The following is a 26,709-nucleotide window of genomic DNA, read 5'->3' on the forward strand; positions in this document are numbered from 1 at the left end:
AGCTGTTCAGCCTGGAGAAGAGAAGGCTGCGTGGAGACCTCATAGCAGCCTTCCAGTATCTGAAGGGGGCCTATAGGGATGCTGGGGAGGGACTCTTCATTAGGGACTGTAGTGCTAGGACAAGGGGTAATGGGTTAAAACTTAAACAGGGGAAGTTTAGATTGGATATAAGGAAGAAGTTCTTTCCTGTAAGGGTGGTGAGGCACTGGAATGGGTTGTCCAGGGAAGTTGTGAATGTTCCATCCCTGGCAGTGTTCAAGGCCAGGTTGGACAGAGCCTTGGGTGACATGGTTTAGTGTGAGGTGTCCCTGCCCATGACAGTGGGGGTTGGAACTAGGTGATCTTAAGGTCCTTTCCAACCCTAACTGTTCTGTGATTCTATGATTAAGCGTAGCCTGGCTATGCCAAATAGGAGCTGGAGTTGTCAGGCTTGCAGAATTTGGGCTGGGTTTCCCTAGTCCTGCCACGGGCATTTGCTAATTCTCACCCTGCCTTCAGCACCTCTCTGCTTTCACCCTCCACCTGCACACAAGCGGCGCGGCGCTCCCTGCTAGCAGCGGGCAGCTCAGCCAGTGCTTCCCACGTCCCCGGGCAAGCTGCGGCGAGGCGTGTGCAGCGTCAGAAACACTGCGGGCTGCCACCGTACCAGCGGCCGCGCCTGCCCGCGCCACACCTGCCCGGGCGCAGGGAAGGAACCGCCGCCGCTCCCACCTCACCGGCGGCAACCGCCTCCTGCCGGGAATCACCCCCCGGCACCGCCGGCATGGCGCCCTCGCCCCGAGCCGCTCCCCCGGTGGGTGCCGCCACCTCACCGACAGCCGCCGTCACCCGGGCGCGGGCTGCGCGACCGAACCGGGCCTGCAGAGGGAGGGCCCGGGTGCGGAGCGGGCGCCGCGGGGGCAGCTCCCCTCGGGGCGGGCTGGGGCGCCCCCGCCGCGCCGGCAAGAGGGGCTGCGCCCTCTGATGGGCCCGGGCGATGGGAGGCAGCGCGGCGGGGCGGGGTGACCGCCGCGGCTCTAATAAGGCCGGGGCTGGCGCTGGCCAAGGGCTGTTCGCCTCGGTGCCCCCGCCAGCCCCCGAGCATGCAGTGCTTCCCCAGCCTGGTGCTGGCGCTCAGCTCGCTGCTGGGCGCCCTGGCGCTGCTGCAGCTCTCGCTCTACCTCCGGGTACCGTCCCGCTACGGGAAGCACGAGGAGCGGCTGTGCCGGCCGCGGGGCCGGGTACCGGCGCGCTGCGCTTGGTTCCTGCAGGAGCTGCCCTCCTTCCTGGTACCCGCGCTGCTGCTGGCGCTGCGCAGCCCGCCCCGCCTCGAGCCGCTCGGCTGCCGCCTCCTGTGCTGCCTCTTCTGCTGGCACTACTTCTACAGGTACCGCCGCCGGGCACCGCTTCCGATCCCTCTCCCCGGCTCCCCCGCCCGCGGCGCCGCCCGGAGCCTCCCCGCCGCCGGCTCGCAGCGCTCCCGGGGCGGGCGAGCGGCGGAGGCGAAGCGCTGCGGCCTCCCCTCGGGAAACAGGGAAAATAAAGGTGCAAGGGGAGCTGCGGGAATGGGGCAGCCGGGGCCGGGTGGGAGGTGGGGTCGGCGCAGGTCTTGGTTGCAGCGATACTCGCTCCCTTCTCCGTGCCAGACGCGGGCGGTCCCCCGAGTGATCGCCAGCGGGGGGGGCGCGGGAGCAGCTAATCAGCCCCCCCCCCGGGCTTCGATCGAAACGTAGGGGCAAGTCGGGTGGGCATCTCTTCCCGTCCTGGCCGCCGAGGGAAGGAGCAGGTGGTACTCGGATGCTGGAAGCAGGGGAGAGGATGTATGCTTTGGGGTTTTATCTTACCACAAGTAAACAAACAAAGAAAATAAATAGAATGAGGCTTCGCTAAGCTGGAGCAAAGTTTTGGATGAAGCTAATTCAAATGTTATGTAAAGGAACACGCAAAGTGCTTATTGCGGCAGGAGGAGCGCAGCGCAGGCAGCGCCGGGAGCAGCGCCGGCCGCCAAAGCAAGCCGTGGGAACACGCGTGAGGATGGCCCGAATGCAAAATCACGACAGCGGTGAGAGAGCAAGCACCGAGTGAGCCGTATTGCTGTGCACTGAGCACAGGAGAAAGCAAAGTCAATGCAGGCTTTCTGTTCCACAGCACGAAAGTTGGTCCTTTGTGCTCAATTCATCATTCTCACTTCACTACCAAAGTACCGATTTATTTTTTTTCTCTTTTAGAAACTTTGTCATATCAGATGTCAATGAATGCTGTAACTCTAATGAGTTCTGTGTTCACTAAAGAAAAAAGTAATTTTGACCTACTGATGGTGATAGCTTTGAAGTGACGTAGCTCTGCAATTTGTCACCGGGTTCTGCGCTCAGTGGGACTTGGCTCTGGAGTACATCACCAGAGTGTACCTTCTGACATATTCAACTGAATGTATTTTGTCTTCTGCTCCAATCCAATTTTCTATTGAGTTCTTTCATAAGGAATTTGACTTTTGGTTTCCTGTTCATGGGGAAAAAAATGGCTTTTTACATGGCAAGTGCATGTGACTACTTTATGCCATTATGTATTAAAGAGCGATGTAACTTTTGAGGCAAACCTTTTTCTGACTTAGTTTGCCATTTTTTATCCCTAATTCTATTTTTAAATAGAATCCCTAATTCTATTTTTAATATTTTTGCTTTCTATTTTTTATATATAAATATAAATATTTTTGCTTCCGAGAAAACATTAATATAATAATTAATCAGAAATTGTTATTTGCAACTCAACCAAAATCAATATGTTGAAAATCCATCTGCAGTATTTCTGCAGACAGCTTAGGGATAGAAACTGTAGGCTGTTGTAGATAAATTTAAAACAGAGTGTGGATTGAAGTGCTAAAACACTGTGTTAGGGATATATTCGTTACCACTAACATTATCTTTTCTTTGCTGCACTAAGGTAGGTGGAGGATACCACTTACAACAAATTTGGCTCACAGAAAGCTGGAGGCATTAATTACATGTAGTTATACTAAATTGAATATAATGCATTCTGCTGTTCTCAAGAATTTCTGATCAGAAATCAACGAGCACCACTGGATGACTGAAATAAATGTTACCCTGCTGGTATGCATACATCTTTTGAGTCAGTGGCTTCTTTTCAACATTACTACTCGACTTAGGCAGAAACACTGTGTTTTCATACACTTTATTTCTCAGATAATTTGGGGGGTCTTCTCATCTGTGGCTGGAGTATACTCCTTCCCTTGTAAAAACAAAAGCCCTCATTGTAACAAAGCCTGTACGGCAAACAAGTTTGTTTCTGATACTACGTGTTCCTCCAGTATTATTATTGCAGCATGCAGCCTCTTCTCATGAAGCCGTTCTGAGATTCTACTGAATCAGTTAATATTTGAAATGTTGTGTTAATTATTAGTACTCTATTGTTACGTGAAAGAGCAACAACAATCACAAATTAGGAGGTTTTCTGGGTGTCACCTGAGGCTATGGGGACAGGCAGGTTCTTTGCGGGATTCTTGGTAGAACGACCAATGGCCAAAGGGTTGTGTTATAATTGGAGCTTTGTTATTACATAAAAATTTTAACAATGAGCATGGTTTATTGTTATCTACAATTTCTAGCATTAACGTAGCTCATTCTTACACAGAATTTTTAGCAATTAGCATAGCTTGAGGTTAAACAGAATTTCTAATGATTTGCATGGCTTTCTTATTAACTAGAATTTTTATTTACCTGGAGTTCTCAGTTACCTGACCCCCCTGCAGAATGACAACAAGTGCATGACATGATAATTGTAATCTAAACTCAGACTTTACTTAAAAGAACTTGAGATCCTCATTCGGTCCTTGGAGGAAGAAGACAGTGTTGGTGGAGGCATTCCTGACCACCAGTGGATCACAGGGTTTGCTGTCCAGCAGCAGAAGTCCACTTGTAGCTGTTGGATTTTACAGGCAGTCTCTCATGTGCTGTTACGCTTCCCTTTTCCCTAATGGGTGCTACCACATCCTGGCAACAATACTAGCGGGCAAATAGTCCTATTGCAGTTTGGAACAGGAGCAGAAAGAAGGGGGGGTGGTGGTGGGATGGTGGTGTGTGTGTGGGGTGTGATACATGATTACGTATTATGGCTGTTTGCCTTGTAAAATGGCATTGGTTATGCCAGGGGTTAGGAGTAGAGGTACTGGTCATGCTGAGCTAGGGCATTTGATCAGCATATAGTGTTTGAAAAGAGGTTTAGTACTTTGATAGAACAGCCAGACTTTATTTTGATATTTATTCAACCTATTATCTGCACTAGAAATAATCTAACAACAGTTTAAAATGTTTTCATGATTAAACTTGACCGCAAGTATAATGAGTAAAACATACAATGATCGATAATAAAATCACATTTACTTGATGGATGTCGCCTACTGCAGTTTTTCTGACTTCAAAATTTTGAAGTGAATAAACCCGTTCCGCTTTTCATTATAAATGTTTTGTTCATCTACTCCAACTTTTACTACTAATGATCTGCCATCTGTATTGAAGCATTCTTTCATGCTCGTGTGAAGCAGAAAAAAGTTTATGCATATATTGTTTATAATTAGTGACTTCTTTCTCTCCACAGGGAAGCTTTTATCATTCCTAATTTTGTCTCACCTATTATACCAAACATGTATGCGGAAGGGAAGTTTTGATTAGAGGTACGCTGAGAAGGACAAGGTAGTCCATAATGGAGAAACATAGATTTTTAAAGGACTGCTGTTCTAGCTGTTCTGCCTTCCTATGTGTTATGACCAGCTGTGCTGCCCCAGTAGCTTGTGCTTGACTGAAGCATGTATTTCAGAGTAACTTCAAGTCTTGGTCTGAAGACCCCAGAAGATGAAGAATCCATCATTTTCTATGGTGAAGCCGCTGTTTTATTTAGTAGTGTAGCCTTCTGAACTCCTTTACTATCGCTTAAACAACGTGTTTGAAGTGTCTTGCTTGAATTTGACTAGCCTTGATTTTTCTTACAGTGGTGCTTGCTATTTCTCATTCTGTATTAACTTAAAGCACTCCTTAGTATACTTTAGTACTTTCTTACTATGATATCACTTATACAGTAATCAGATCATCTTCCAATTTGCTTATTACAGAAATGTCAGGTCCTCCACCTGCACTAGTGTGATCCAGATAATATAGAAGCAAGTGATCATATTTCTGATGCGTTAGCTACTGCACGTGGTATTGTGTTCATGCCGAATTATAATTTTTATGGTGGATTTATGCCAGCTACAGGGAAACAGACATTACTAGGTCTGGCATAGAGCTAGAGTGATGCAGACACATGATACTTCATCCAGCATGAAGCTGGTCAGGATAAAATTACCTCTTCATCATACTAGGAACAGGTTTAAACCAGCACGATTAATTTGTACTGCTTTTGGACACGTGTCAAGTAGCTGCAACACTTTTTATTTGATCTGACGTATCTTAAACCAGATTTTAATGTCACTGAACCCCAGCTGAAGGCCCTCAATGCAAGATATTTTCTTCTCTCAGCCCTCAGAGAATTTATGTGGCTTTTTTCCTCTCCTCTTTTCCTATGTCAATTTTAAATTGAAGACATCGGTGCTGGACATAGAATACAATACCAGAATTGTAGTAGCATATTTAGAAACAATATCACCTTCCTGTTCCCATATGCTGCTCCCATGCTTACACAGACTGGAAGAGTGCCTTCTGCTTTGGAGTCACTATTGGAAGCCCCATGTTTCCAGGCTACTTTGAGCACCTGGAGCTGGTGTAACCAAGGTTACAATCTACCACTGCTTAGCAATGGCTTGTGTTTGTATGGCTGTATTTCTTAGATTTTAAAGTAATGCTTTCATATGGGCTTAGTGTTCAGTAATACTGTCCTACCCACACTAGTAGTCACCAGTTCTCTATAATTTGTGCCATGTGCCAGCTTTTAATAGTAATAATTTATTGTGATGTCACTGAGGAATATGATGGAGTGTTGTAAGAACCACTCTAATCCTCTTCTGGAAACTCCCTGGCTTAGTGCTGATGGCTCCTCATTGACAAGGACTTTGAGGGACCTCTCTGCTTGCCAAATGGAGCCTCATGAGCCAGGTCTGGCAGGTGGTGCGCTCCCAGCCAGCCCACTGCTGAAAGACAAACGAGATGGCCATCTGGGTACCAACCCTCCCCTAGCGCAGTCCAGTACAAAGGTTTGCTGCCCGAGAGGATGCAAGACGGAGGTGGATGGAGCCAGGAGACCTTCCCCTCTCCCTCCTTGGCCCAGGAGCAGCAGTCCAGCGGCCCATGGTGGTCCATGACAGCAGCTCGCTCTCCGTCTTTCATTGCCACCACTAGGCAGCAGCCTTTCTCTCTCAATTTGTTGCAGGCACAAGATGGTGCCTTCCCTGAGGCTTTCATTAAGGGCTGAGGACAGGCTGCTGCTGAGGGGAGGGAAGGCTGGAATCGCCAGTCCCACCCCTGCCTCTTTGCTGTCCTTAGTTAGCCACTTTTCATATGTCAGTGTGCAATGTATTATCGCAGCATGGTGCGAATTTAATCAAATCCAAATGCTCTATGGTGCTAAGGAAAACATCCTATACAATCTGCATTTATAACACCTGTTTTAAGTAAGCTCATAGCTGTATCACTTTCATAAAGTAGGGCCTGTGATGTCAGGACCTCCAAAACTAATGGGGTGGGAAGGCAGGAAAAGGAGGAAGAAAGTAAGGAAAGCACTGAGTTCCAAGCCTGCCATCTGTAAATGCAACCTCTGTGAAAAGCTGGGCATGAGCTGGAAATGATGAGTAGCATAAGATGTAGGTACAGGAACACTTCTTGTGATAAATAACTTGCACAGTATTTTGGTTTGAAATGTAGTTTGTAATACAGCCCTTTCTGCTGGAGGGGCTGTGCTGGTTAAGGAGTACAGTGAGAATGCCAGCTGAAGCTCTCAGGTGGTGAGGAGAAGCCTGTTTGCTGCATTTCCATTTTGCAGTCCAGCTTCAAAAACCAAAGTCGAGAAACAAAATATGCGGTGATGAGAGGAAGGTATTGTAATCAAATTGCATATGAACCTTAATGCTGTATTCCCCTTAGAAGTGAGAAAGACAGAGCGGTGAGGGAGCAGAAGAGATGCCACCATGCATCGGGGCAGGGGGAAAGGGCTTGTCTCCCTGAGCTACAGAGCTAATCCTGAAGATGCTGGTCTAGAAGACAGGGTGCTGCATTCTGCCCCCCCATGCTGCTGTCTGTATCAGCTAAGTCACCAGCAGTTTAAAGAGGCATTTCAGTTCCGGGTAACACCTACTACCATTACATTTAGTTATCTATTTACTTCTCTTGCAACTTTGTTTCCAAAACAAACCCTAATCTTTTAGAGTATATTAAAACCCCCTGCTGTTTTCATTCCTGACATGCACTCAGGTGATTCTGACAGACACTAAGTAGGCTGCTTTTTCAGACACAGTTGGATTCCCAAAGCCCTTTGGTTGCAGGTGGCCCATTTGATGTGCCTGTACTCGGGTTTCTACAAATTGGCATCTTCCCAAAAAGCAGACTTTTACTGCAAAAGAATGGGAAGCCAGGAGCATTTTAAAACAATATCCCCGTGTGAGTGTTTTACACTTCTTTTGACCAGCTCCCCTCTCTCTGAAACTATGCTGGGGGAAGAAAGAAGGCCACTCTGCGTCTCCCCAGGCTCTGCAGAATGTGGTTCATGGAGTCCCGTTTTAAGCCTGCCTGTGCTGCCTGGTTAGTCATGCAGGTGCAGCATTTACCTGGACATGGAAAATTAAGTAGGTTGGTTGGTTTGTTCGTTTTCTTACATCAGTGAGAAAAGGAGCTCAAGCCCCCAAGGGGATCCAGAGGATGTAGGCCCCAAATGAGTAATTTGGTCAAAACTTTTAGAGGTGTTTTGTATTAGTTCACAAGAGGTTTTAGTTACGCTTTTTGAAACATGAAGTGAATAAACAGAGAGATCAGGTTAAGTTTGAAGTATATCTATGTATTTCTAAGTGGTACTCTCCTTGCTAATAATGAATATAAACAGATCCTATCGTAACCACCAGATTCAACCCAGAGATGATTTTTTTTCCCTACAGAAATAGTTATTATGTTCTTTTGTCATAGAAGGTCACCATCATTAAGTGTCAGTAACTAAAGACACTTATATTACTGGCCTCATGAAACCTCTATTATTAATCTCCCAGTACACAACATGCAGGTACTTGGCAAGTAACAAATCCTATCCTCTGTTTTAATTCACCTTGGTGCCTTGCAGTAGACCCTAACCAGATTCCTTCATGTACCCTGTGCTGGTATGGAGTTTGCTTGTTTGTGGTCTCCCCTAGCATCATTAAATATCTTGCTAATTATGCTCTCAGAATACTACCTATTTACCTTCCTATTAGCACAAATAATCCTATGTGTTCTTTTCCCACTGGAAAGTGGGCTAACATTACAGAAACCTATAGTTTTTGCCCAGCCCAAAGTGTACCCACAACATTTTTCCTGTTATCTGATAAATACACGGCGGCTTGGTGGGTGCTCAGTCCCAGCTGCTCTCTAGAAAGTGGTTCAAATGGCAACCCAAAGGCAGAGAACTGAAGTCCCATCCACAGGGCTGTCACAAAGGCACAAGCAAACTGCTCTGATCTCACTTGTGTGAGGTTTGGGCCCAAAGAGAAGTTACAATCCTTGATATCCTGGGAGTTTAAAGCCTTATTGGAAGATACATTCTGAGCACTGAGCTCCACAGACCTTCGATAAGAGTGATGAGGACATAAAGATCTAGAATTGCATTACCAGATTCCTGCTGTTGATACTGGAAATGCAGGGTTATAAAAGGCTGTACTGAGAGAAGATGAAATTATATACTGGAGTTTCAGTAAGTGTTTTTACTTAAAAACAGTAATGCTTTTACCAAATAAGGAAATTACTTATTTTAATTATGGGACGTCTGTAGTTCTTCCTTGTTGGGAATGCTCATTTAAGTGGGAAATGGAAAGCAAGGGAAAAGTGTCAAGGTTCATTCCATATGCACGGTGTGAAATTTATTATGGACCACATAAATTTCAAGGTCCACAAATCTATTTTTTTTGATTTCTTTCCATGTGAGAGGCTGTCACTATGGGGGAGGCAGCACTTTTTTAATGAGCCAATCAATACAGCTTGACAAAAGGATAAATCTCCAGAAGCCCCTTTGTGTACTCCGAGCTTACACAATCAGGCAATTTCCCAGTTTTGAGGAGCTCAGTTAAGAGTGAAAATTTGTGAAACGACCTCCTAGGAGTATGATTATAAATAAATGCCTACCGCAGACACTGCACCTATTTCCCTTGGTTTAAGTTATATTCCTGCTATCTCCTTCAAAGAGTCATTTTGGTCAAGAAGAATTATGATAAGGAAGAATTATGCTAAAGTAATACTTTTGGACTTAACTGAAGAACACACTTTGAAGTGTCCTTCTCTCTGTCTAGATGTTGACTTAAATGTGCAGGCGAATTAATCAGTAGGGTGATTCTTGCTGAATTTGGTCAGGTAAATTAAGGTACATCTAAACCCATCTGAACATAAGAACTGTGTTAAACTTTGCTGACCACTCAGTGACATTGTAATTATTTTTTGGACATCTCATAGATATAATAGCAATGAAATTATTTGGGGGAAAAAAATAAATAAATACTAAAAGTGGATTAAAACATTCCATGCAGAAAAATGAGAGAAGTCAACCGATAAGTAGAAAAATATACATATTTTTCTGTAGAGCCAAATTAATTTTAAGACTAAGCTAAATCCTATCTAGCTGTGAACTTTTGAAACATCAATTGCTACTCTGTTAGTACTTAAGGATGGGAAGAAAGTTTTACCATTCCTAGAAAGGTGAGTCAAAATGTGAACTGCAATAGCAATGAAAAAAGGTCATATTTGAAGGAAATTGTTTTTGAAGTCCTCTTTCTTAATTACTCTTTATAAGCATGCAATTACTCTTTATGAACATCTAATCTAACAGAGTAGCAACGCCCACAGTCAGCCCTTGCTGTATGTAATGTAACATTTTGCTTATGACTGCTGGAGTTCGCCAACTTAATCTGTCACTTTCCATCCTGGCAGACTGCCTTGCAGAACCATCTTGGGAAAATGTCACTGTATCAAGGATGTCTGCAAAAAGATTTGTTGTCTGCTACAGCAAGAGGGTTTGCCTATCAGGGATGTTAAGGGACGAATCAATTCCCAGGCAGAACTACGGTGGAGCAGTTCCCAGGGCAGAGTGATGACCTGTAGCACTTTGACATACTGGTAAAGATGGGCTGGGTGGCTTTCCCAGGATCCCCTTGATTTAGGCCTTCCTGTCATCATTTGGAGTGGGGCAGGAAGGCTAAAGAGAAGTCTGAATAAGCTAGCTGGGCTACTCAAGCAGTCTGGTCACATGAAAATACCTCTGAACCCTGTGGTCCTAAGCAAAACTTCCAGTCACTTCTGCCACACGTCTGGGCAGGATGTGCATGTGCATCTGTAAAACTTTTGCTGCTCCTGAGAACAATGAAGCTGAGGAAAAGCCCCTTGTATTTACAGCATGCTATTGAGTTCTTTGTGTTTCTTTGCCTCTCTTTGAAACCTTTTCTTAAAAAAAGAATCATTAAAGTGTTTATGTTTTCAAACTTGGCCTGGGTTAAGGTTACTAAAGTGTAGACACGAGCCTCCGGCTGTTCCCAGGAAAAGCAATTTAAACTTGTCAGGGTTGTTTCTAAGAAATGTCTCTGTATCTGTTCAAACATCAAGTTTGTCAATTAACATTTTTAGAGTCTGCCTGCGCAGAGCAGTTCTTCTGGTTCATCTGAGGGTATAAGAAGAACCCCAATGTGTAAGGCTGCAACCCAGCCAAATATTGTCTAGGCCAGCACTATAGGGGCAGAGCAGGACTTTTCATGCATTTCTGGCTGGCAGGGTACTCGAGGGAAGAAGTGGTCTCCGAGTCCTGGCAGTGTGGATTAGGAAAATACAAGTTGTCTCTAATGCAGAGAAATAAAAGAAACCCTGTGAGTCTTACAGTTAGGGCTAGAAGGTGGGAAGACATAAAAAGATCAGGTGAAAGTAGCACAGGACACAAGAGCACAAGTGGCACAAGAGAATTAAGCACTTGAGCACAATAGCACAAGAGAATTGTTAAAAAATAGCTAGGGCAGAAGTGAGAAGAAATGGAAGGGAAAAGGAGATGATGTGAGATGGCAGTATCCAGGCATCAAGAGACACTTTAATACTGACACTTTTAATACTGACACAGCAAGAGGACAACTCCTAATTGGAAAAAAAAACCCACATGAAGAGGTGTTGAATGAAGAGCCGTGGAAGAGGTAAGAATCTGATGAAGGAAGGACAAAGAAAGGGCAAAGTCAGGAAGGCTGTAAGAGCAAAATGGAGACCGAGCAAGAGTTTTGGCATAAAAGAGGAAAAGAAGGAATCACTGGAGTGGAAAAAGCCAGTTAAGAGTATTTTAAAGACTTCTACCAATGTATCTTGCACCACTAGTTGCAACTCTGGAGTCTAGTGCATGTGGTTGGATACAGACTGACCAAGGCTTAGTTTTGGAGAGGTATAGCTTACCAAATGTCTGGCTTCCTTTGGTCATTTTCTCAGCTCCATGTGGACCACTTATGGAAAATAATTACTCTTTCTCTTGTAAGCGCAGTTGTAAGAGCACAGATTTTTCATCTGTAGATTTTGTACCATTTTTCATGCAGATGTGTTCTTTTGTTCTGCTCACACTCTCAGCCTCTGTGAACTCTATGAACTCCCTGCTCCAGTGGAGCAATGAGCTTTTTGAAGTGCATAGTGTAGTGTCTGTTTAAGTTACTCTGGCACACATTTCATGCTTTTGGCAGACACCCACAGTTTAGCAATAGGAACAAAGTGATCTGTCTTCATAAATATCAAGTAGTTATTTCTGGAGAAGAAAAGAGTGAGATACCTTGCTAAAATATATGCTTTGGCTGGCTAAGGCTTTGACACGCCATTGCTTAGATAAAACAACAAGCATAATCTCTAAGTACTACTGACCTTTAGATGCTATCAAGTAGTAGAGGTAATCATGAAGTACTGTGAGATCTGCATGGTTTTCATCATCATAGTCCATCTACTCATGTTGACCCTTGTCCAACCCTCTAATCCTCATGAAATATAAATCTGGACCAAGTTTAGTTAGGGTTTCGACTGAGGTAGCTGGCCTGCCATTGCGTTCAGCCTGCAACCTGAGTGAAAGGTTTTGCTTCTGCTAGTTTTCTTGCTCAGCTAATTCCAGAACTCATACCTGCACTCTGGCTTCTTTTCAGAGCCCCTTTTTCACCATGATTGCTCCAAGTTCCCATTTCCAGACAGTTCCTGGCCTCATACAGTCCTCAAAGCTTCTTCTCACTCTTGATGGACATTTGTCTGGCCTGTCCTTAACAACTGACACTGATGGAGAATCCTCCAGCCCTTCAGTTAGTATATTCCTGTGCTTCTCTGTCCTTCCCTAATTTTTATACGTCCTATATATATGCATTTTCTATACAGCTGTTTAGGCCTATTGCTTCTTGTTGTGTTCCTGGTAGACAAGAAGAATGTTTTACTCCTCTCTTCTTTGCAGCAACTTTTAATACAGTTGTGCGTTGTTATAATGTCTTCTTCTGTCTTCTTCTTAGTTTAAACAACCCTGAGTGTTTCTACATGTCACATTTCCTAGACCACAATGGTGTTTTTCTGGGCTGCTTCCACATTTTCCTTGTCCTTTTGTAGAGTGCAGAGTTCAGCTGGACAAAGTATGAATCAAGTTTCTAAGATTCCTATGATTTGCAAAGAGAAAGACTACTTCAGGTGTCTCTGCCAGCACTCCTGTTCTCACATTGCATTTTAACATTTGCCTTTTCCACAACAGCCTGACATCATTATCTCATGCTCAGTTTACCACCTATTAGCACTCCATCTACTGTCCAGCCTGTTCTCCAGCTTGCCTTTTGCATTTAGTCAGTCTTACCCAAGCGTAGTATTTTGCCATTGTCTTTATTGAATCAAATATACTGTTTTAAAACTATGAAACCACTACTTCAGGATTACTGTAGACTCTAGCCCTCATTCTTGGTGTGCTCAGCATCTTGCAGAGCTATACCAGCCACAAACAGTAGGACTTTTTTTTTCCCCAAGAGGTATATAATTTATGAAAAGCCCCTGAGTAGTACCAGAGAAGTCTTTTGCAGAACCTCTCTCAAACTATCCTTCTCGTTTAATAGTGAAAAATTGTTAACTATCCCTTGACATAATTTATCAGTCGATTTTGCAGCCACTAAAAATAACATTCTCTAAACCAGGAAACCCCAAGTTGCTTTGAAAATTGACACATGAGACAGTGTAAAGAATCTACTAAGGTCAAGACATGGGGCACCTGCTACTGCTACCATCCCTCTCCTATAATATATCCAATTTATGTCAATTCCTTCACTCAACAAAACTATTTTGAGAAAACAGGATTATCCAAGTTAAATATAGAAATGAGTCCTGCCTCCTCCTGTTGTACATATATAGGATGCCCAGCAACTGGCCGTTACAATGCATTACAACTGTTAGCATTTGGCTTTTTGGACAAAAAGTCCATCATGCCATACACCCTGAACTCTGGCACTTGGCTGTTGAGTGTCTGAGGGCAAACTGTGGGTCAGTATGGGATGGTACTGATTTCAACAGGAACTGGCACAGAGGACGCATTTCCTTTGCTCTATTAGCTTCACTTTACCTTCTTTGGCTATCAAAGAGGAAGACATTTTAAAAACAAAACCCCAGCTTTCGAACAAATTTTCTCATTTTGGCAAGTGATGATGAGAAAGTCATTAACAGCTGGTTCTAGGCTCTTGCTTCACTTGCCTTGGGCATCCAATCAATTTTTCCTAATGTTTATTTCAGCTGTCATTCAGATCTCCTTTCCACATTGCAAACAAAAGTGCAATGAAGAAACAAGTGATTAGCTAATAGCAAATATAAATAAAATAACATTTCATAATTAAGGGTATCTAAAACCTATTTGGTGTTCGTACACCAAAATGGAAACATTTGAGAAACAAATACACCAATATAAATATATACTGAGCATAACTTGCTGATGCACCAAACCCAGCAATTCTGGTCTTGGTTTCCCTTTAAAAAAGCATAATAATGTAAGTATAGGGTTTTGGTCCTATACCTGATAAGCCGCAGAACAATGCATTTCACAATTCAATGCTTTTTTACCAGTGACAAGGAAGAATTCTCCTTTGTTGTTTCTAACCAGATGTTGGCAATCGCTAGGAGATACCAGATTTTTCCAGTGACATTTTCAGAAATAATGGAAGAAAACCAAGAGAATTAAGGAAATAATTTATAAACAAACTTGCAGAACACTTTTGAAAACTGGCTGCTGTTGTATTGAATTTAGAAGAGCAAAAACTTTTGTCCTGGAGTCAAGCCTACACAGTTCTTTACTAATTAAAACCAAATACCTATTCTTAGGTCCTGCTCCTTTTCTTCTCCTTCCCTTTTTTCAACCAATTGTATTTTAGTAAGCAGAGTATATCTAATAATTTCTGTATTCAATGTGAAAAGGATTGGGTTTCATCCCTAAACTGTATTTGCCTTTCCTAATTTGCTAACTGCATTGCACGCCTGAAATTTATAGCAATCAATGAGGCACTACTGACCAATGCTACATGGTCAGAATGACCAATTTTAGGTGTTTATGGAGTTGGAACTGAGCATTACATAGCCCGGATTCCTTAGATTTATCCAAGGTTAAATACACCTTGATTTTTTTCAGCAGAAGCAGCATTTTATGTTTAGCCATTCACATCAGATATACATGCTTTTACAAATATCTGTAATTTTTTTTTCCTATAATGCCACTTAATTCAAATGTAGCTGTAAGCCACTGAGGTTTTCTGACCTGGCACCAAGGATTCAACCTTAAGTTTGTATTTAACTGTGTGGCCAGAAGTCAAGTGCAGTTGCTCATCCCTTTGACTGTCAGTCTTTTGATGAAGTTGGCTTCTTCAAGTCCTGTCATCCATGGTGTCAGCCTTCCTTGGGATAGTGAGTATCACTCTGGAACTTTGCTCATAAATGCTGGTGTTAAGTAATTGCTCATCTACTCTAGAGAGTTTATCATTTTATCTCTAATATGTCTGTTTGTATTAATCTCCAGTCCAAATTCAACAGCCCCAATGGTTCAGTATGGCAGTCTCTTCCATACCTCTTATTTTGCCACTGAATCTTACCGCATTTCTGCTATCTTTGCCTTAAATCAGTGCTGCCCAGACTTTCTGCTTTCTATTGCTCTTCTTCTCAAGAACTCCACAAACCCAAGTGTGGTGCCATCTGTCTTACGGTTTCCTCACTCCTTCTCCCATCCCTTGATCTAACGTGTACCTGCATCTCTTGACCACGTAAGATGAGTCTGCTCTTGCCAGAAGTCTTCATCCAACCCTAAACCTGAGGAGCCGTAAAGAAAGGATGTCCCTGTGAACAGGCTTCAGGTTGGATGAGTTTCATAAGTGAGCCACAAACAGCCCAACGACTGTAGACAGCAATTTGTAGATTGTAGATTGATAAGACAGAGTACTCAGAAATGGACCTGACATGACAGGTTTACTACTGTTTTATACAGCGGAATTGTAAGCTTTTAAGTAACATGTCTCTCTTTCTTGCTCCTTAAATTATAGGCATCAAAAGTTTGTCCAAAGATCTCTGGAGGAACACAGAAGTAGGATGCTTTGCACGTGGCTTGGAAAGGAGAGCTATTTTCAACTCTGTGTTAGTCATAAATGGATACATAGATCTGCATGATTAACATCAAAAGGGAGCTCTTTTGTTCCCATCACAGGCACTGGACAATGATTTAAGATGAGTTTACAATCTGGGCTGTGGACCAGCAAGTGATTACATTATCTTTTGGTTTCACACAGTCCCAGTGGTGCAGGACTGGGGCACAGAGCAGCCCCCTGCCCTGGCAAGGAAGACATGCCCGCTGCTGGCAGTCACCTGGTGGCACGCACAGCTGCTGTGCACCCTCTGCACTCATGGGCTCCACAGGAAGCTAGGCATCAGCTCCAGAAAAGAACCCCAGCTCCTGAACTTACAGCCTTCCTTACATCAGGAGATGGAGCATAACGGCAACACTGCAGTCAGGAGATCTGCCATCTGTCCTGTAGCTGCAGTGGGCATTGCCAGAGGCATAACTGCCAGTCCAACAATCCCACCTGCCAGCATTGCTGGAATGTGTGTGACCTGGGCTGTAGCTTAGATTTTGTTCCTAAGGCTGTGCCAGAGCATGTTTATGCACACCGTTTTAGAAAAAGGGATGTGATCCATCCAGCGCAGTAGAAATGGCTGCTAATAACCTACTTGCTTTCTATGTTTAAATATTCCTAGCTTGTTGACCTTTTGGGACTACTGGAGTGTCCACAAGAGTAAGTGGGGAACTTACATCTCAGCACAGGATGTTTAAGGAAAGAAATAGGAGGGCTGTGGAGGACCTACCGTGGTTTGTGATGCTGGGGCATATGTAGAAGTCATGATGAGGGAGGATTTAAAATGCTTTGTTTCACTTTTGAAAGTATTTTGGGGCATTTTGTATTACTTTCCCTTTGACCTGATGGCAGAATTGCCTGCCGCTTGGAACTGACATTTTAACTGTTACATTTGTTTAAACCCAATCTGGGATAACTGAAAAAAAATGAATTTGGCACAGGAAAATTAGGCTACAGATTGTGCCCTGATGTTGACTATACAGGGAGAATATACTTGACAGTATTCTCCTATAAGCATTCAATGAGAATCAGTGTAACTCAAAAATAGTAAAAGTTAAAAATTACCTCAAAGTGCAATCCACAAATAACGGACAGGATTGGGCTCAAAGAGAGAAAGTATGGGCAGAATTTAGTGCAGATTCTTCAGCAGCAGACATCATTTGACATTCATAAGTCTCCCCTAAGAATAATTAGGGGCTTGGTGAAGGACATCACAGATACCACAGGTAGAAGCCCATCTTGTCTGTGAACATCTTGAGCCTTCAACCAAGTGGTCAGGTATGCCAGCAGTGCCAGCAGCTCCCCAGCAATGTGATTTCAATAACCTATGGCAAAGACTTCTATGCTGTTCATTGTAGGTGCAATTAAAACTGGTGTGAAGTTGGTGCAATCTCCCCGTGTTTGGACACCAGTCTTCAACCTGTGCATGAGACAGACCAAAAGGAACTCCACTGTTCATATCAGGGAAGTCCTTTCAGGTCTGACTGGTCTGTAGTCAGTGTAACACAAATCAGTTTTGCTTATTACCTGGGGTATAGATATTTGTACAAACCAAGAAAACTGAAAGCATCCCCCTAAGAAGGGAGCTGCAGCAGAGTCTAGAGAGGTGTCCTCTGACTTAGAGAGGACCTTGGTTGAGAAAGTACCAATAAAGCAGTGAGAATTGCAGACAGCACCTCAGCAAGGGGTTTTCAGGGAGGGATTAAAGCAATATATGCTGTTGACGTAGCAGGGTGTCTCTCTGCTGTTGGAGGGACACAGCTTGCTCCCCTGCTTGACCCCTGCAACCATTGTGCCCATACCCACCACTTAGTGCAGTGCCTTCCAGTGCATGGCTCTAGCTAGCCATGGAGAGACCTCATTGTATGAGTGAGCTGCAACAGCCCTGAAGGTATCACCCTCACGGAGACCTGGCTACCTCATCTCACTTGGACCATCAGCTTTCCTCACCTTTGGTATGTCTGGTGGGACAAGCGAGTAACTGGAACATGTGGAGTCCAGATCATGTGGAAATGGTTCTCAGGAACTATGCAGCTTGCCCTGACGCCCACCCTCCAAGGGGAGCCAGAAAATCTCTGCAGGGACTCTGAGCAGCCCTGGTCAGGAGAAGTCCATAATTCTCTTCTGGGAGCTGGCAAGGGTCATGGGATGGGCCAGGGCATTCAGATAGTGCCCCAGCGTGGATAGGACAAGCTGGGTTATGGCCAGCACCTGCCTTCAAAGGGAAAGGCACCACATCAGCCTTGCCCACCCTTGCAATATATCTGATTCCTGAACCCCACTTCATCCCAGTTGGACTCAGGAGAGGGGCTGATGGCAGAGCGCTAGATGGGCAGATACAGCAGCAGATACAGGCTGGGAATGCACAGGGCGGAGGGAGTCAGGTGCCCCCCATTCTTAGCTGCCAGCTCTGAACCCTTGACCCAATTGCTCCAAGTGTAAAACACCTCATGAGCGCTGGAAACACCTTTTGTTTCTAGATGAGAAACCATGAGTTGCTACTGCATCTGGACCCAGGAGAGGAAAAGACACGGCAGCGCATAAACATCTCCATTTAACAAGCTGTTGGAAGACTGAGAGGCCACTCCTCGTGGATTATGGAAACATTCATGAAAAGATTTCCACCTTCTGTGAAAAGAAGAGCAAACTTATCATTTCCCCCCATTTGGGTGAGGGTCTCTGGAGTTTTCAAAGAGCTGGACTAATTCCTTTAGGATGAAGTTTGATGCAATGCCAAATGATTTTCTCTTCAAAACCTGTTCTTCTGGAAAATAAATGATGGAGAAGAAGATGAATAATTTATTATTCACTCATTTAAAAAGAAGCTGTTGCCAATGGTTATAGTCAGATGCAGTGCCTTTGGCCAGTAAAGATAATAAAGGAATAAAGGATTAGTCATCAATAGTGTACTGAAAGAAAAAGGTCAAATTTTTCATTGGTCTAAATCCAAAAGGCCAGGTTTTGTTCTGTTACTCTAAAACAGTGGCTGTTAGTTCCCCTTTGATTTTCATACTGCAAAATAATTCCAGCAGGGATGCAGACTCTTCCATGGAACCTATTATATGTCCCCACTCTATCTCTGTTGCTTGTTCAAGACCCATCAGGAATAGTTTGTGCACCCTCAAGTACCTATGTAGTACAAGCTGACAAGTGCTGTATTAAAGGCTTAGGGCGTTGTTCAGACACAGAGAACTGAATCTGGCCTCTTGATTTACAGACCCAAGGAGATTTCCTTGGAGGAGCTGCTCCTCAGCAAAGATTCTTGGATGAAATCCTGACTTGGATTTTCAAACTGCTGTGAGTGGGATTTCAGTGATGCCAGGATTTCACTCCCTCAGCAATAACAAAAAAGCTGATGTCCCCTGACTCCTTGCAACTGTACTTACAATTTGCATGCAGGTTCTTTCTGTCCTGCTTCCACTGCACCCACGGTAGATAGACAGGTCTATGGCTGATTTTTGTCTTCCTTTTACTGCAGGGTAAGTCACCTTTCAAGGGCTTATAACCTTTCTCCTGCAACAACAGCATCGAGAAGCACCATGGCAACAATCAACTTTGCTGGGAGCTGAGAAATACCAGCTCATGATAGAAGCTTCTGTTTGCATCAGCTGTAAAAATTAAGAGACTCTCAAACGTGACTGGTTTTGACAAAGGATAAAGCAGTGCAAATCCCATTCCAATCTGTTGTATAAATCCCCCTACTAAACTCACTTTGTGTGGGTTGATATCATCCTCTCTTCTATCCACTTTGCTTCCCCTGAGTTTCCATTTGCAATTTTCCCACTTTTTCTCATCGCTGTTCAAGACCAATTTGTCAATATTACTTCAGCAGGGAGGTCGGATTGCTAAACGTGATACTTGTACCTCCAGCATCCCATTCCCAAAGGGCAAACCAACGATTAATGGTAACATTATTCCAAAGAGCATTGCTTTCCACACTGTAATAAATATGATAAATGTGATACCACTGTCTGAAAAATATTTTCCATACCCCTTAGATTTCACAATATTTAGAAACATTCAGCACTTCTATACCACAACTGTCTTAATTGCTAGAAATCTGCTTTACCTTGCTTTGGAACAGGGAATACATTAACACGTTGGTGCTTGTACTCTGCATACTCACTTTCAGACATGCTTAGTATGATTTAATCTGAGTTTATAGCGCTATGACATTCTATGCCTCAGCTTGCTTAAGTTGGTATTGGCAACCCGGGATGTGGATTACTTACCAACAATACCTACATACTGGTATGATGGGCACCATCCAAAGCCCAAGAGGACAAATGAATGAGATTAAGAGTGTATATTTTAGCACATACAGAACCTAATTGGACAGGTAAGAAAATACCTAAAACATATAAACATAACTCTCCATTTCACTCTCCTAAGGATGATATGGGTCGTTCAAAGTGTCCAAAGTATCAAGGGGGATGTGCCCCCTTGAACCAAAGATATATGGAAATTAAATGTATACAAGCACAAATTATTTGCTCTACACACATTAATGCCAGTGTTGGCACTGCTTTTTTCCAAGGAAGTCTTTGGTGCTGGAGCTGCATGGAAATCTTGGTGTTTTGTATATTAAACTTAGGGCTTTAGCTCTTCTTATTTTAAATAAAAGTTTGAAAGCACGGAGGAGAGGCAGGGACTGGAGGCAGAGCAGCTCCCCCAAGCTGCCAACAACATTGCTCTGCCTCTGCATCAAAGTGTCTCAGCAGAGCTGCTATGTTTTGGAGATGTGCAGAAGTCTCTGAGTGGAGCAGAAGACACTGGGAAAGGGGATTACAGCTCAGGCACTATACTGAGGGGAATGAGAGAGGCAGAGGGGTCTCAGCACTGCCTTCAACTCCATCTGCCATCATGGCTTAAAGCCCTAAGGAATTGGTCCTTGTAGTGGGATCAGGAATGTTTTCTCCATAACAGAGCTCCTCCTCAGCGCTTGTGGTATAGTGATACTCATTTGGGAAATCAATATTGCAACTGTACTGCCTCTCACTACTTTAGTTCGAACATTAGCGTGTCTATGCGCCTCCACAACATCCTTTGCTCAGTCTGGCACATTACAGCAAGGTCTTCAAAAGAAAATGCTGCTTGTGGGCACAAGTTCTTCAATTTACCAATAATGGAATGGAAGGCAGAGAGACATTCCTGAGGTGGTAGTGAATCTGGATGAGACTTCTAGCCTCCCACCTTGCGTGCTGTCCTGAAGGACCAGAAAAAAATTGGTATCTGCAGTATTTCTTGTTCCCACTAGTTGCTGATCTTACTTTGTTGCAGTTGTTCCATTTTTTTATCTTTATTGAGCTTTTTTATATTTTGTGTGTTGTTAATAGGTTTTTTACTTACAGCAGATAAATTGCAAATGCAATGTTATCATAAGTAACATGCTGACTTTGTTTTCTTATCTACCTTAGGACATTTATTTACCCCTTCTTCACTAGAGGCAGACCTTTCCCACTGCAATTGCTTTTCTTTGGCACGTTATTCTGTATCTATAATGGCTTCCTCCAGGGGTACTACCTGATTTACTGCGCTGAATATCCAAATGACTGGTGCACTGACATCAGATTTACATCAGGTAATTACAGCTGCAGGATTCCCAGGATCTAATCTCCAAGCAATTTGTAAACATTTTGAATTACGTCCTAATCTTCATTGCACATGTGAGTCAAATCAGTTGTGATGGAAATCAGCATAACACCAGCCTGCTGGCCCAGGCAGTAGAAATAAATGTGCAATTCTTTCTTTTGCTGCTAGGCGGTCACCTTTGAATAGGTACAATGTTATTTGTTAGTCTCAAATCACCAGCCTTGTTTTACTGACACCACTCCAGAGCCTCCCATTGCTACAGGCTATGGAGATGCAATCTCAGGCCTCAGCTGCATGGGGATGTGCCCTTGCTCAGCCAGAAGTGTCTACCCAGCAGTGGCTGTGTGCAAGCACAAACTGCCTTTCTCTTCCCCAACAGGGAGCTTTGCACTTGATGCAGCTACTCTAAGAGAGAAAAGAAGGGCAAAACCCCAGCATAAATGAGGCTTTAGAGACAAAGAGCTCTTTTTTCTCACGTAAGGCATACGGGAAGATTAGAGATCACGCACAGTCTGTTTGTGTGTTAATATGGTTCCTTTCCATTCTGTAACTTAACAGCCTACCTGAATTTCACCCTGTAAAATCCCTGAAGGAATAACTGAGCAAAAGCAGCTAGGGGGTATTGTATATTAAGTGCTGCACAGAGGATGTTTTTTAAATCCACACATAGAAATGAAGATTAGCATGCAGGGCTGAGGAAATGTTTTGGATACAAGAAGTACAAAATAACCAAGGTAATTTTTGCACCCTGTTTCAGACTGTTGATGCAAGTTCAGTCTTTTCAGACAGCATCACATATTAAAAATCCCAGACATTGATTAGTAACAGCTCTCACATCACATAATTTGCATGATAAATAAAACATTTATTTAATGAGGAAAAAAATCAACATTATCAGTACTTGAAATAAAAAATAAAAACCAAATTATGTTCCTCCTCTACAGACTCTTACCAACTTTCTGTTGCTACCTGAAGTGTTGAGGTTTTATCAGCACTTAGTCTTTTTTCTATGCTTCACAGCTCACAATGCATCTATTTCTTTCCTTGTTTCCTGATCATCATCAGAGGGGTTTTCCCAGTGTCTAATGTGCCATGAAATGTAGGGCATGTCACCTGCAGAGTTTCTCAGTAAAATACCTCTAGGTTTTCAGCTAAACTGGCCATACTGACAGCTTTCTGGCCATAACCTGTCAGCACCCTTAAGTAACTGCTCCATGTGCACGTCCATTGCTCTGTCCAAGCAGCCTCACTGTCAGTGGACTGAGCTGCACTGAGATACAGGCTGCCTCCCTGGCTCTGGTGATGTGCTGCATAAGTTTGTGTTCTCTGTGCTCCTCTTTCCTCACCTGTAAAATGAGAGGTATGGTACTTGCCTACAGCTCAGTCATCACTTTGCAGTAATGTCCACAGCCCTGGCTGGCTGCCATCAGCCATCGGTGACACTTGGGTACTTTGTGCCCTAGCTTGATGTTCAGTAAAGGGTGACAATGGTCAACTGGGAAGTTCAGCTTTTTCTCACACCACCTCAAAGTGCTCTGATCTGGTACTGCATTCAGCTCTGGGGCCCCCAACATGAGAAGGATGTGGACTTGTTGGAGTGAGTCCAAGGGGCCATGAAGGTGACCAGAGGGCTGGAGCACCTCTCCTATGAAGAAAGGCTGAGAGAGCTGGGAATGTTCAGCCTGGAGAAGAGAAGGCTCAGGGTGACCTTATTGCAGCCTTTCAGGTACTGGAAGGGAGAGGGACTTTTTATTAGAGCAAGTAGTGACAAGACAAGAGGATATGGCTTTAAACTGAAAGAGGGTAGGTTTAGATTAGACATTAGGAAGAAGTTCTTCATCATGAGAGCGGTGAGACACTGGCACAGGTTGCCCAGAGGAGCTGTGGCTGCCCCATCCCTGGCAGTGTTCAAGGCCAGGCTGGACGGGGCTTTGAGCAACCTGGTCTAGTGGAAGCTGTCCCTGGCCATGGCAGTGGGTCTGGAGCCAGATGATCTTTAAGGTTCGGTCTAACCCAAACCATTCTGTTATTCTGTGGTCTCGCCAACAAAACAGTGTGCTCAGGATGGTCATTGTTTGCCCAGAGTTGCTCTCCACACTGAAGCTATCCAGTGCAGCTGATCTCAGAAGACTGTGATCCCACAACTGACACAGTGATACAGGGTTATTTGTCATCAGTCACCTATGCTTCTCCCGTTCAGTAGCAGCCTTCTCAGTAGCAGAGCATCTTTACATTTGAGAAAGTATCCACCCACCTCAAATTAGGTCTCCTATCTGCCTTCTCCAAAGATAAACCTCACGTATGTGCTTGAGTAGCAATAATTAGGTAGAGCTGTCTTTCTAATCCATTTCTTGTTTGTTTCTTAGGCCTCCTCTTATTTTTGCTGGGAATGGGAATCAACATTCACAGTGATCTCCTGCTGCGCCAGCTGAGGAAACCCGGGGAAGTCACTTACAAGATTCCTCAAGGTATATTCTCACCCCCCACCCCCTTGGAGAAAGTAGGGCAGCAGGATAGATAATGTTTTCTGACTGAATTCGCAGCAAAGTGACAATATCAGAGATGTCAGTATCGCACAAGTACTTGCTTCAGGTGCCCCTCTGAGCTGCAGGGACTGGCATGAGCTGCCTGCAGACAGTCCGCAAGAAGCAAACAAGAGTATGTGGCACACACAAGCTGTTTGGAGAGGTTTTAGGAAATGGGCTGGGTAATTTAAAGAAGATTTAAGTGGGACATAGAAAGAGGATTTTAGCCTTGTAAAAGGAGCCTGCACAGAAGGAAATATTCTTCTCCGTGCCCAGGAAGAAGCAGTGGGCTTCTTACATTGCAAAAGAGAGATTCAAAGCATAATCATTAGGAGAAAAAAACCAACACTGAGGGTGCAAGGGGCAGAATTTCCTTTCCATCTCCTTCAAAGTGGGGCTTGGTGAGGAAGAGTGGCTGTGGGCCAGGCCAGTGAACCAGGGCCTGAAGAGAGCTGACTAATGTTACTAATTTAAATTCAAATGTAATCATAGGCTTTCCTAAGTCCTTTCTTTCAAATGAAAATAGATGATTGTGAAAGTGCTGGAAGCCTTTGGGTTAGAATCACCTTTGATTCTGGTACAGGAGTCTTGTACAAGACCCTCCTTTTTCATGATTCCACTAGTTTCAGGGCAGTGGGTTTAGGTTGCTGTTACGGGCTCTGCATAAAGAAAGGCAGCATATTCTGCTGCTGGCTTTACGGGAAAGAGCTTTCCATGTGCATGAGATGACTGTAAAAATTACATCTTTTGTCTGTTGATGCAGGGGGACTGTTCACCTATGTTTCTGGAGCCAACTACTTCGGAGAAATTGTGGAGTGGTTTGGTTTTGCCATAGCAACCTGGTCCTTACCAGCCTTTGCCTTTGCCTTTTTCACTCTTTGCTGCATCGGGCCACGTGCTTATCACCATCACAGGTATCAAATTGTTCCTTCCATATACTGCTGCTTGCTGTTGGGGTTCAGATTGCAAAATTCCAGGGAGGAGCAGAGGAGCAGGGCCAGTGTTCAAGATAAAAATGAAATTTAATAGTATGTACAAGAAGTATATTGGCTTGTTCGTGATTGAGTGAAAGTAAGGCAGTGGGCTGGAGCTTCTGTTGAGTCAAGTGGGCCTGATCGTCATTTAATCTGACATAAGATACATCACCATTGAAGCCCCATGTCGAAGCCCCTTTTTATTGAGCCTTGTAAATGTGAACCTTTTCTAAGGGTTTCCTTGCAACCTTTGCAGTCTTTTGGGGTAGATATGGTTCTCTGCTTTGAATTCCTAAGGTTTCTACTTTAGGTCTGATGATAGAACCTTAACAGTATTACCAGCTTCCACTCAGTTAAATAACCTGGTGTAAATACTTTTGGAACCCTCTTTTGCAGAGCAACACATATAGAGATTTCAAAGCAAGGCAGTTTGGAGGAGTTTTAAGGTTCCTCAGCTGAGCTGTATTAAAATTGTGGAGTTTCCTTGTATGTGTGCAGGTTCACTCTCTTGCTTATTTTCTTTCAGGTACTATCTCAAGACATTTACGGACTATCCAAAATCAAGGAAAGCCTTGATTCCCTTTGTTTTTTAATGATGAAAATATGGACTCTGTGTTCTGTTTTTATAGGGCTTTTTTCAATTCCTAGTTTTAATGTTAGGTCTGATTATAATTAATTGTACAAATGATAACCTGGGTTTGTAACAGACAAGAAGGTAATTTGGAACTGAAGTTTACGTTTTCAGTTACAGGGGAAATTGCAAATAGCTGTGGGCAAAGGGACTCCCCAAACAACATGTTTGTTTTCAGTGGAGTTCTGCCTACAGAAAATGGATATATAACTGCACTGACATCAGACAAAAAGCATTTGCTAGAAACTCATGCAGAAAAGTATAAAGTAAGCCCATGACTTCAGAGAAAGTCTTCAGCAGCCACTCCAATGTATAGCACTTCTGCAGCTGCTTCTTCCTGCCTCTATGCCACAGTACATATGCCCTTGCCCTGCCAGCACTGCCCTAGGTGTTGCCACACTTTAAACCAGAGTAGTGGTCTCCTTTGCCAGGAAAATAACTCAGAAGTTAATTTGCATCCAAAAGCCAGCTTAGCTGTCAAAACTATAATGCAACAAGAGGATACCTGTGCCAGAACAAGGCTGGGAGCGATGTGTCATGGCACAGAGGCGATGAAAAGTACACTGAGATGAAGGTATCTTAAGTTGGCACTCACAAGCACAATGTCTGTGTTCCTTGCTTAAGCAATACTCTCCTCACTGTCAGATGATGAATCTTCAGCCATCAGGTTTGGTTGTTTAAACGTACTTTGTTAAAGCAATTGCAGCTCCATTAGAATCTTTTTCTTTTACAAATCTAGAGCTCTTTTCAGAGTAAAAATCTGTCCACTCAAAGCCACCCAACTGTTATTCATAAGAAGACTTGAGATGGTGTTATATGACAAAAATTGCAACAAATAAAAAGCTCTGTGTTGAAGAAAATATTCTCCAACACTGGCAGTACATTTTGTCTATGGAGAACATTTTCAGGTACTCACATTAGGAAATGAGACAGAGATAACACTGAATTTTCAGAAAAAAAAACAAAACAACACCAAAAAGCAACAAAACCCAAACAGGTTGTCTCTTCTTAATTTCAGTTAGGAGTTTTCCTGAAAATGTCATTAACCCTAATGGGAAGAGATATTCCCACAGATGCTGATAGTTTTAGTTACCCTTTAGCGCATAAAATCCTGCTGAGAATTATGCTGAGTAGCTGGAAAGAAAAAGACCAGACCACACATACTAAAAATACAAAACATGCTGCCTGCTGCTGGAGTAAGCTGACTGTACACAG

The 26,709-nt window shown here is 43.6% G+C and overlaps 1 protein-coding gene across 1 annotated transcript; it reads left to right on the forward strand.

Annotated features, from left to right (window-relative positions):
* The first annotated feature begins 876 nt into the window (after positions 1 to 876).
* SRD5A2 (steroid 5 alpha-reductase 2) lies at positions 877 to 26,468 on the forward strand. Its single transcript, XM_061471103.1, has 5 exons — positions 877 to 1,366; positions 21,190 to 21,353; positions 23,731 to 23,832; positions 24,653 to 24,803; positions 25,390 to 26,468. Exons 1-5 carry the CDS (start codon positions 1,083 to 1,085, stop codon positions 25,454 to 25,456), a joined length of 768 nt encoding a protein of 255 aa, XP_061327087.1. The 5' UTR covers positions 877 to 1,082; the 3' UTR covers positions 25,457 to 26,468.
* The last annotated feature ends 241 nt before the right edge of the window (positions 26,469 to 26,709 follow it).

This window comes from Pezoporus flaviventris, unplaced genomic scaffold, assembly GCF_033815535.1.
Source record: "Pezoporus flaviventris isolate CSIRO_AGI_PZ_B2104156 unplaced genomic scaffold, CSIRO_AGI_Pfla_v1 ptg000066l, whole genome shotgun sequence".
NCBI classification, from domain to species: domain Eukaryota; kingdom Metazoa; phylum Chordata; class Aves; order Psittaciformes; family Psittacidae; genus Pezoporus; species Pezoporus flaviventris.